At 52.0% G+C, this 12,121-nt stretch overlaps 1 protein-coding gene across 1 annotated transcript; it reads right to left on the reverse strand.

Annotated features, from left to right (window-relative positions):
* Positions 1–3,057: 3,057 nt before the first annotated feature.
* On the reverse strand, positions 3,058–6,967 carry Foxi2 (forkhead box I2). Its single transcript, XM_045141481.1, has 2 exons — positions 6,478–6,967; positions 3,058–5,330 (listed from the first exon to the last, which is right to left on the reverse strand). The coding sequence occupies exons 1-2, from the start codon at positions 6,965–6,967 to the stop codon at positions 4,885–4,887; spliced, it is 936 nt and encodes a 311-aa protein (XP_044997416.1). The 3' UTR covers positions 3,058–4,884.
* Positions 6,968–12,121: the final 5,154 nt, after the last annotated feature.

Raw genomic sequence — 12,121 nt, forward strand, 5'->3', positions numbered from 1 at the left:
CTTAAATAAATGAATAAAATATAAAGTATGTGTGATCTATTCTTTTTTAGCCTAAGATAAAAATTAGAAACTCAAGCAACACAACACAATTTCTACAAAGCAATGAAGTGTTCCCGTTTCCCTTAAAAAGGAGCATTGAGAACTAAGGTGTGTGATTGTCGAGACCTCTGAAGCAGAAACCTCTCATTAACGTATTCCTTCTGTTGCAGAAGCCCATCATCCCCTGACCTGCCCTGGGGCTTCTCAGCCAGGCAGGTGAGTGGCAGGTGAAGGTCTGAGTGGTTTGGCTCAGGTGCTGATGCTAATGTGGCCGTAGGCAGCTCTGAGCCACTGGGGCATGCAGGAGGGAGACCTGGCTGAAGGTGATGGATAGGGCAACAATTAGGAGACAGACAGGCTCCAGGGCACTTCCAGAGGGCGCTCTAAATGACCCGTCCCACTTGGCGTGGGGCTGAGCCCAGGTTCCATGGAAGGAGCCCAGCAGCATGGCTCAGTGACAGCCCTCAAATCTGAGCCAAGCGTGGTCCTGTCTTCTCCTGTCTGTGTCAAGAGCACAGGGTAGAGAAGGAGGTGGCCTGGGAATGCCTCAAAGAAAGGCGTGCATGTCTAACTGCTCATCAAGGTGGCACCAGGGAGGAGCTGGCCAAGGTCCTCTGTGACGCAACTGATGTCCTTGCGCTGGCTTTCACGCTTGAGGTTGTGGCGCATTCTTACTGGTCCCGCTGTCAACTTCAGCTCTGAGTTTCATATCCCCAGCACCACACACCTTGGAGAGCCCCCGGCACAGGACCATCCACTGCAAAGTTTCTGGGGCTGTGTCTCGCTCATGCCTGTGTGTCTAGGGTCCAACATAAGGTCTTAAGGTCTGACCCGTGAGGAGGTCTTAGACCTGTCACCGGAAGGTAGGATGGAAGAGTGTGTCAAAAACCTACAGTGCAACGGTGCTCACCCAGACGCAGCCATTCACTTCATTCATCCTTCCCTTCATTCCACTCACTCACCCAGACGCAGCCATTCACTTCATTCATCCTTCCCTTCATCCCACTCACTCACCCAGACACAGCCATTCACTTCATTCATCCTTCCCTTCATTCCACTCACTCACCCAGACGCAGCCATTCACTTCATTCATCCTTCCCTTCATTCCACTCACTCACCCAGACGCAGCCATTCACTTCATTCATCCTTCCCTTCATCCCACTCACTCACCCAGACGCAGCCATTCACTTCATTCATCCTTCCCTTCATTCCACTCACTCACCCAGACGCAGCCATTCACTTCATTCATCCTTCCCTTCATTCCACTCACTCACCCAGACGCAGCCATTCACTTCATTCATCCTTCCCTTCATCCCACTCACTTACTCAAACGCAGCCATTCACTTCATTCGTCCATCCCTTCACTTCACTTATTCACTCACACACATCCATCCCTTCCTTCACTCAACAGTTGTCACTTGTGCAGACTGCCAGGCGCTGGAGATGTTGCTGAGGAATCCACCACAGAGGCGCACAGCTCAGATTAGAGCCTTTAGGGTCAGACTCTGGGGAAGGAAGGTGAGGAGAGGAAGGAGGAGAGCTAGGCTCCTGCTGACTGATTTCAGGATTTGCTGTGGCCTCTGGGAGACAAATACTTCATTACAGTTGTTCCATCAGTAAAATGGGAACAATAGTGCTTGCCAGGTTGGGGTGTGAAGACACAGTGTGCTTTAAACACCTCAGAACACTTGAAACCTTGATGGCCAGTGTCTGAGGGATGAATGAGTGACTCTGGACTCTTGAGGAGCGGACTCTTGAAAAGGAGCACACAAAGCCTGGGTGATTTATGGATGTTCCTTGTTCTGGATTGAAGAAGGGATGCAGCTCTGACACTCTCTCTCTCTCTCTCTCTCTCTCTCTCTCTCTCTCTGTGTGTGTGTGTGTGTGTGTGTGTGTGTGTGTGCGCGCGCGCGTAGATCTCATTCAGTACACATGCATGCCTGCTCTTGAGAGAGAGTACAGGAGCTCCCTCTTCTCCCAGTGCCATACAGATAAAGCCATCAGTGAAAGCAATTCACTGCAAGCACGGGACACTGGACACTGGTCTTTTCAAGCCCCAGACCTGCTCCAGACAGGGCTGGCACTCAAGTGCCCACATATGGGTCACACTGGTGTTGGGAAAGTGAGAGACAAAACACTCCTGGGCTTTCAGCATGTGGGACACAGCCAAGTGTGCTTAAGAGATACACCTGGGTTTGTGTGTGTGCAGAGGTTGCACTGTAATATACTGACGTGCGCAGTAAAACCACCCTTGAGGACCCAAACAGCTCCCACCCAGCCTGAGCTTCCCTCGGCCGACATCCGCTGGGCGGCGCTCAGCGAGCCCAGGTCGCGGCCGCAGGCTTTACAGAGATGGGTTCAGAGTGCGCTGTGCCCACGTGCTCATGCCGCCAGGCCCTAAGCGCCATGTGATACCCTGCGGGCTGTTTGAAAATGCCTTCAAACGTCTCCAGCTCTCAGAAAGGTTCGTACTGTCAAGATGACTTTCCCCTTCAGGAAGAGGCTCAGGACAGAAGATACGGCTCTGATGTGTGTGTGTGTGTGTGTGTGTGTGTGTGTGTGTGTGTGCACCTGCACAGAGGCACGTTTCCGAGCATGGGTCATGCAGTTTGTGTATCAGGAGCCTCTGCTCAGCACCTCACCCTTCCAGGTTGCTCTTCCACCTGGGGATGGACTTCAGCTTCCTATTTCACTGCAGGCTCCGGTGCAGGAGTGCACATTCAAATGTGAAATATTTCATTCCACGTATGAAGATCGGAAGAGCCCCACATGCTGGTGCATGCCTGTAATCCCAACGCTCAGACAGGGGGAGCTGGGAGACCCAGGGAGACCGTGTTTCCTAAGTCAATACATAATTGAAAGTCCCAAGGCAAAAATCTTATGTCATCACAGACAAGCATACTTAATGTTTAATCAATTTATAAAATGAAAACTCATTTATTTGAAAACAAAGGTTCACCTTTTTTTAAGAAATGACTTCTAGGAAAGCAAAAGTTGGTAATCTTTAAAAGCATTTTCTCTTCAGTTTAAAACAGAAAATCTACTACTGGAAACAAAAATATTAATATAACAACTTCCCAGCAACCCGTTTCTCCCTGTCATGTAGCCACAATTCCCCGTGTCCACATGGATTTGCCAGCCAAATTTTACTAGAGCTCCGCCAACTATCCAGTTGTATCTATCTCCTCACTCTGGTCATCATTATTAATTTTTTTTCCCCACTTTTTTTCAAACACAGAGTCTAAGTTGGGGTGCTGTGATTGTGGTGTATTCTTGCACTGACCTGTGTGGGACCACCAGCTCCACACACAGAGACTTATTTTTTTTTTCTGTTTTATAAAAATGGCTTAGGAGATAAATGAAATTCTGAACCTATGAACCTGGGTCGTGTAGTTGTGTATCAAGAGCCTCTGCTCATCACCTTACCCTTATAATAAGTTCTTTCATTTATACATTTAAGAATTTCCTTTTCTTTTCTGCACCTTTAAAATTGCATTTTATTTGGAGATTATGGGTTGGTTGTAAGTTTAGACATGAAAGTAGGAAGTTGTCCAATTCACACCAACTTTTGGTTGGTGTGTCCATGTGAGCTGTTCTCTCTTACACACACACACACACACACACACACACACACACACACCCCACTCTTCATCAGGACCACCTGCCCCATGGAGGCAGCTCTAAGACACACAGGATCACTACTCTCTTTCACAAAGCAGGGAGGCTGCAGGCAGATTTGAGTTGATCAAGGAAAATCTCCTCCGCTGGGCGGAAGCAGCTGAGCTCACTCAAAGGCCAACCTGCTGTTTTCTCCCAGGAAGGCGCCTCTTCCACTTGCCTGGGAGTGTGGGGCTCTGTGCGTGGCGGGGGAGGGGCATATGCTCTCGCGCGCCCTGCCCTCAGTGTCGTGTCTTCAGATAATGACAGTCACCACAAAGGTCGAAGACAGCCATGGGCTAAGGCTTCTGGGACCTCCGGGAGATGCTAAAATTCCTTTTCCCAAGGACCTTGGGCTCCTTGCCTGAGACAAGTGGGACTGGGAAGGCAGGGGTTAACATTCACACCTGAGGTAGTTCTTGGGAGTTCTGCTGCCCGGAGCAGATCAGGAATAGGGGTGAATTAAGAAAGAAAGACCAAAACAGGTGAGGCTAGCCACCTGCCCCAGACAGCTAGGGTGAGTGTGCTGGGGTGAGGCTAACGCACGGCCACCCAGGGATTCCCAAGTACCAGGCACTGTTCTCGGTTCAGGCCACAGTGGTGTCCTGGAACAGGCCATAAAATGCCAGTAGAGTGACTGGAGGGAGCGGCCAGCACAGTCCTGCTGTCTGTCGGTCACCTTGTGAAGTCCCTCTTCCCGTGCAGCCTAGCCCCCTGCACTCCTCAGGATCCTGAGCCCTCACCCCATTCCCCAGCTGTCCCCCAACACAGACAGAATGCTGTGCTGAGGAAGGAGGCTCAGAGGTGGAACTCAGCCATGGATGAGCCTTCTGGGTGCCCTTACAGACCCCCTTCCTTTGACCAGCTCCAAGAAAACTCGGGAGGCTGGAGACTAGGAGGGGCCCCTGGGAAAGGCTGGCACAGAGCTTCAGCCCAGGGCTCTTTAGGGTGGCTTCCTGGAGTGCTTAGAGGGAGAGCTCAGGGCAGGCAGAGGAGGGCGTGCTTTCTGAGTGAGGGGCGCATCTGCTGGGCTCTGTGTGAGGAGGGCAGTCTGGGCTCCGCTCCCCACGCAGCATGCCAGTAGTGATAGGCTGTGGAACCAAGACCCTGGGACCCACCAGGCAGGCTACCAGGCCTTAGCTCAGCATCTCTGAACAGGACACCGGGCCAGTAGTCTCCAGCCTTCCTTCAAACTTCAGGCCCTTCAGGGCTGTAGACCAGATGACTGACCCGGGAGCCAGTGGCCTCTGTCTGACCGCCAAGAGAGAAGCGTGAAGTGGCTCCGAGGGGGCCTTGGGCGGCCACTGTGGTTGGCCTGTCAAAGGGAAAGTCATGTGCCAGGCCCCCAGGGAAGGTGCCTGGACTACCGCCCAGGGTGCCCATGGCCTTGGAGAAGCCTGAGAGGCAGGGGGCAGCCTGGGAGGCGGGCGGAGACGATGCCAAGGCCTGCAGGTCTGGGGAAGCTGAAACCCGGGGCTCCCGCAGGAGCAGCGCCGTGGCGCCCTCCACCCGGCTTCTGGCTGCCAGGGTCTCAGCCACACTCGCCTCCACTTTCCGCTTCCTCTTCCTTCGGAAATTGCCATTGTCAAACATCTTTTCGCAGTTTGGGTCCAGCGTCCAGTAATTGCCTTTACCTGCGGGGGAAGCCAGGGCCCAGTTCAGAAACTCAGTATTATCACCCATGCACAAGACAGCCTAGACGTCGACTTCGCAAAGATTCCCACCAGCCACTACCGAGGCAAACCAGCTCTCATCCCCCTGTTGTGCCGGGAATAGATCTGGAAGGACTTGGGTGGTCTGTGATGACCGAGGCAGAGACTCAGCCCCAGTAAGGTGGTGGTTTAAGAGAAGGCTGAGAAGAGACAGGGCACTGCTGAGACTTAGACTGGGCCGGTGGGGCGGGTCTGACCACCCCTGGCCTCTGTGTAGGTTCCGGCATCTCACTCCTTTTACAAATTTTGAGAGTAGGCACCATCTTCCCCATTTGACCTGTACATGTGCCTGGAGACATTCCCCCAAATTAAGTAACTCCCAGGGTAACCCAGCTGGCTGGCTTTCTGTAGTTTCTTTTAAAAAAATATTTACTTATTTACTTACTTATATATTTGTTTGCTTGCTTATTTGCAAGCAGAGAGGGAGAGTGCAAAAGAAAGAGGGAGGGAAGTAAGATATGAAAACAGGCATGCCAAGGCCTCTTGCAGCTGCAAATGAACCCCACACGCATGCTCCACTTTGTGCATCTGGCTTTACGTGGGGACTGGGTCGGGGAAGGGGTGGGGGACTGAACCTGGGCTGTCAAGCTTTGCAAGCAAGCGCCTTTAGCCACTGGGCCATCTCCCCAGCCCTCCTCTGCCTTCTTTCTTGGGGAATGTCGAGCCTCAAGGAGCACTAGACCGGGAGACGGTCCTTGACCCAGCTGTCTCTCTCCCCCACTCTTTTTTTAAAAAAATGTTTTGTTTATTTTTATTTATTTGAGAGTGACAGAGAGAAAGTGACAGAGAGAGACGGGGAGGGGGGGGACGAGAGCTCCAGGACCTCCAGTGACTGCAAATGAACTCCAGATGCATGCGCCACCTTGTGCATCTGGCTTACATGGGTCCTGGGGAATGGAGCCTCGAACTGGGGTCCTTAGGCTTCACAGGCAGGCGCTTAACCGCTAAGCCATCTCTCCAGCCCCTCTCCCCACCGAGTCCTCAACTATGCCCTGCGGAATGGGACTGTCCCCAGCGCAGGAAGTCCTTCATCTTGGACGGGGTGGAGCGGGGCGTGCTCTGCAGTTACCTGGGTCGTTCTCATCTCGGGGCACCTTCGTGAAGCAGTCGTTGAGGGACAGGTTGTGGCGGATGGAGTTCTGCCAGCCGGCCTTGCTGCGCTTGTAGAAGGGGAAGTTGCCGGCCACGTACTGGTAGATCTGGCTGAGCGTGAGCCGCCGCCGGGGCGCGCTCTGGATGGCCATGGCGATGAGCGCCGAGTACGAGTAGGGCGGCCGCACCAGCCGCAGCAGCTCCTGCGGCCCCGGGAGGCTCAGCCACGCGAGGTCGCTGCCCGCCAGGAGCTGCCCGGGGCCCCCGAGGCCCGCGGACGTGTGGGGCGCAGCCGCTCCGCGGCCCGACGCGAAGGGCGCGGGGCCGAGCGCGGGCGCCGTCACCCACAGGCGCGGGCCGCCCGCCGGGCCCATGTCCCCGCGCGCCGGGCACGGGGGACGCGTGACAGCCCGAGCCTGGCCCTGCCGGAGCCCGCGGGCGCCCACGCCGTCGCAGTACGCGGCCATGTCCAGCCGCTCACCGGCCTGGGACCCTGCGGGTGGCTCGGTGCAGAAGAAGCTCATGGGTGTTCCATAGACTGAGAGCGCCCGCAGCCTCTCCATTGCCTTTAAACGCATTTGGGACCTAGCGGAGCTGAGTCTCCTCCTCCTTCTTCCTTACAGGAGTAAGGTCCAAGTCCCCGCCCTGGGGTCAGCCTTCCATCCCGTCCTGAAATTCTGCTACGTGCAGTAAATCCCCCCCCCCCAACCCGGCACCCGGTCCATCTGGGTCTAGATTCTTGAGTGGCCGTACCCTCCGGGGTCCTGGGTTCCCAGGGTTGGCACAGATCCCAGCTCCATACACACAGCTGCTGAAGTCCCCCAGGTTTGTGTCCTGGACCTGTTGCCTGTCTTGGGAGCTTTCTCTGCCTGCGCAAAATCCACCTTTTCCAGGCACTGGAGGGCGTGGCGTTGTGCCAAAGTTCGCGTTGAGGCCCGTGGATGCTGTGGACCCAGAGGCATCAGGAGAGGCATAGACTTTGGTACAGGAGCTCCGGGGCCCAAAATACAGGACAGTGGCAGGCTGCCATGCTCGTGCAAGCCACCCGGACCCTCGTGCACGTGCAGCTGGACACTTCCCTTGAAATCCCAAACGTCTCAGCCGCCCAGCTTCTCGCTGGCTGCAGGAGAGACTAGCGCTGCTGCACCTGGTCAAACTGAGGTCATCTGCATGGAGAAGCCAACATTTTGGGAGAAAGATCTTGTCACGACTCATTCGTTGCCTCCTCTCTCAGAAACCAGCTTCTTGAAAATTGGACTGCCTTAGGCACGTCCCAGTAAATTAATTGCATTTTAAAGGTCCAATCCTACTATCCTTTGCCAGAGAAGGCACATGGTGGCTTAGGCCAGTGGTTGGATCTAGGACAGAGTGTGCCCCTAGGCAGTTCCATGCAGCAGCTCGGTAGAACCTTTTTTGGGGAGGTGGGATTTCGAGGAAGGGTCTCGCTCTAGCCCAGGATGACCTGGAACTCACTATGTGGCCTCAAACTCATGGCTATCCTCCTACCTCTGCCTCAGAGTGCTGGGATTAAAGGCGTGCGCCACCATGCCCTGCCCAGCAGAGCCCTTTTTTTAAAAAAAATTTTATTTATTTACTTATTTGAGAGCGACAGACACAGAGAGAAAGACAGATAGAGGGAGAGAGAGAGAATGGGCGCGCCAGGGCTTCCAGCCTCTGCAAACGAACTCCAGACGCGTGCGCCCCCTTGTGCATCTGGCTAACGTGGGACCTGGGGAACCGAGCCTCGAACCGGGGTCCTTAGGCTTCACAGGCAAGTGCTTAACCGCTAAGCCATCTCTCCAGCCCGAGCAGAGCCCTTTTAAGAAGAGGCCGGTGAACTGAAGGCAGTTCCCAACCACTGACTAGAAAGGCCTGGAATTAGTTCATGGTGTGGCCTTGCATCATTGCCTCTGCTTCCCCCTTCCCCAGAGATCTTTAACTATTGTCAATGAAGGTGGGTGCCAGGGAACCCAGGTACCTTCAGAAGTCCTCCGTGGATGCAGTGGCAGTGAGGGGTTTGTGAGCCTGGAAGCTCTCTGCATGGGCTGTTCTTGGCTCCTCAGAAGGGGAACAGTCTACTGCTTCAGTCTAAACAGCAGCCAGCTACCTGCCCCTTGGTGGAGCATTCCCAAGGCGTCATCACAATTGTAAACATTCTGTTCTACGTGGATGTGGTGAGCCTTTAGCAACCACCTCTTAAGGGGACTGTTTTTCCATCAGCAAATGTGGTGGTGGCCTCATTCTTTACAATGTCAGCAGGGTGTCAGCCATAAGAGCTACAATCCCCCCCCAACACACACACTGAGCAGAGCGGGTCTGAGATGTGCTCCTCGCCTTCTAGAATAGTGAAATGTCTGCAGCCCAAGAAGCAGCTTCCAAGAGTAAGTGTAGAGGCCATGACACTGCGCCTGACCAGTGCAGTCCCTGGGGGAGTGGGATGATGGGAGAGTCACATGGATCTCTGAGTTCATCTGCCATCTCTTCTGCCAGCAGCTAGTGTGGGGTGTCCAGCCCCAACCCCGCTGCTTGCTCCTTAAGGAGGACTCAGTCGCAGGAGACATTTTGTCTTACTGGAGTAATACAGTGATGTTAGAGGAAGAATTTACATTATCCATAGTAAATTGCAACATAGTTCAAGTGTGCTGTTTTACTTTGGACATCATATGATGTCAACTTGGAGTAGAGAACACTTTGGCCCGGTAGCTACGGTAGCTTTGGAGCAGAGCGATGCAGGGACAGCCAGGTCTATGACATGGCAGTGGGACTACTGATATTCCTTCAACGATGGAGGAGGGGAGGGTCACAACACCCTCACCTGGGATTCCAGGTGTAACTCCCTCGTCTCCTCCCCTGAGCTGCGGGTGATCTTGGGCAATGCTAGGTTACATAAGAAGCAGAAGGCTATCAGAAGAGGGCCTCTGTGATGCAGCTGTACAGACTGAGCAGGGTGCAGTTGCCTGTGACTGGTCCAAGCTCCCGGAAACAACCTCTCATTGGCTCACAAAAATTGGATTTTGGTGCAATCCTTACTTTGGTCTGTCATCTGAACCTTATCTGGGGTAAATAAACTAGATGTATATTCTCCTCTCCCCAGGGGAAAACTTTCATACAGCAAAGTATGATATTGTTAAAAAGTGGTACTATCAAGGCAGTGTGGCACCAGCATGTAAACAGATGCATAGGTCGATGGAGTAGAATGGAGAGCAGAGAAGCAAACCCATGTGTCTACAGCCACCTGGATTTTGACAAATGTGTTAACAGCACACACTGGTAACATGATAGTCTTCCAGTAACTGGGAACATGGTGGTCCACATGCAGAAGAATGAAGCTAGATCTTCATCTCTTACCAACCTATGGTGGTTTGAGTCAGGTGTCCCCATAAACTCATGTGTTTTCAATGCTAGGTTCCTACCTGGTGGCAATTGGAGCCTTGCTGAAGGAGGTGTGTTGTTGGGGCTGGATTTATGGATGTTATAGGTAGCTTCCCCTTGTCAATGTTTGACACACTGTCCTGTTGCTGCTGTCCACCTGATGTTAGCCGGGAACTGATGTCCAGCTTCTGCTCATGGCACATTTTCACCTGCCATCATGGAGCTTCCCCTCAAGCCTGTAAGCCAAAATAAACCCTTTCTTCCACAACCTGCTTTTGGTTGTACATATACATATACATATACATATACATATACATATACATATACATATACATATACATACACATACACATACACATACACATATACATCTTCAGTGTTCCCTGAATCATGGCAGTCCTGTTGGCAATCTGATTTAGTGTTGCATTCTCTGTAGCCTGTAGATTTCTGCCTTGATAAGTTTTGATTGATCAGCGTGTCTGTCATCATCACCCTGAAGCTGGTTGTCAGGCTAGCAGTAAGAGCAGTGTTCATGTTGCTGCTTCTTCTACAATTTCTCCTGGGCCCTGGCAGATATGGTAGAGGTGGCATGTCTTGTGGTGGACAGTCAGCTATGTTTTGTCTTATTGATGGATCTTTGTTCTCCTCCATTTTCTCTCCTTCTGTAAGTCAAAACAGATTTTCCAATCAAGAGTGAGAGCAGCTTGGGTTAAAGGGGATATGCAAAGTTATTTGAGAGGCTTTTTGGTGTGAAAGCCCACTCTTGTTCTTCAGAGAAGAGTGGGGGCTTCTCTCTACAGTCTTTGAGATTCTTGACCATGGGATTCTGACTTGGTTTCTGGATCTAGATATGAATTCTGTGCCACTGAGTGGGCTCACAGGGTACACATATTGTCCATACACATGCATACACTATGCATACACACACCACATACATACATTATATACACATGGAAAAAATTAAATTTAAAATGTTCATCAGAAAAAAATACTGTATTAATTTGAGAATCTGATGATGAAATTTAAGAACACATTGAGTCATATCTGGTGATGTAAAGGATAAAAAAAGATAATGACCATATTGTCATCTTTTGCAGTGTAAAGCATAAAGATAATAGCTCTTTAATTATCATAGCATCTCTAAGCACTCGGGAGGCAGAGGCAGGAGGATTGCTGTGAGTGACAGCAAGGAAGGGACTGACAGACTGCCTGCCTGTCTTCTGGCTTGGCCAGCCAGCGGCTCTGCTCTGCTCTGGCCCGCCTTTTCTCTGTGGTGTGTCCAGGCCAAAGAGCAACCTTAGGTTTCATGCTGAGAAACGCTGTCCACTTTTGTTTGACAGAAGATCTCATCTTGGCCTGGAGCTCAGCAGTTACGCTGGTCTGGTCGACTAGTGAGCTCCAGAGTTCTGGAGATAGGCACAAAAGCAGACAGGTGAGGTCATGGGCACACACCACCATGCCTGGCATTCTTACATAGGTCCTAGGAATCATCTCACTTACACGTGCTTGTAAGGCAAGTGTTTTACCAACTGAGCCTTCTCCCCAGCACACACTGTAGGATTTTTAACTCTGTCCCTGGTCTCTACCCATTCTATGTAGGTCATCTCCATCCCCTCAGCATTGTAACAGACTAGAATGTCTTCAGACATTGCCGATTGTCCTCAGTGGAACCGAAGCACCCTTTACGAAGGATTTCTACATTAACTGATGGTTTTCCAGTTACTGTCATGCACATGGATGTCTTCGTCTCAAACTCAACATGTCCCGCACAGAGCCTGTCACATCTTCTTCCCCAGCTTGTCTCTTGGTGACACTGCAAGAACAGCCGCACCATCCAACATTGTTCAAGAAATATCTTGTAGTATTTGTGGACTCTCTCACCTCGCTGCCACGAGTAGCTAGTCACCAGACTTCTTCATGCTGTCTCCCAGCCCTGTTCACCTCTCTGTTCCATGTCGCCTTGTGGTGGTTTGAGCCAGGAGTCCCCTCTAAGCTTAGCTGTTCTGGATGCGAGGTTCCCAGTTGATGGCAATTGGAAATTATGCTTCCTGGAGGCAGTGTGTTGTTGGGGGCAGGTTTATGGGTGTTATAGCCAGTTTCCCCTGGCCAGTGTTTGGCATATTCTCCTGTTGCTATTGTCCACCTTATGTGGGCCCGGGGTGATGTCCACCCTCTGCTCATGCCATCATTTCCCCCTGCCACAGTGGAGCTTCCTCTCGAGCCTATAAGCCAAAATAAACCTCTTTTTC

The sequence above is a fragment of the Jaculus jaculus genome, chromosome 1 (assembly GCF_020740685.1).
Source record: "Jaculus jaculus isolate mJacJac1 chromosome 1, mJacJac1.mat.Y.cur, whole genome shotgun sequence".
NCBI classification, from domain to species: Eukaryota; Metazoa; Chordata; class Mammalia; order Rodentia; family Dipodidae; genus Jaculus; species Jaculus jaculus.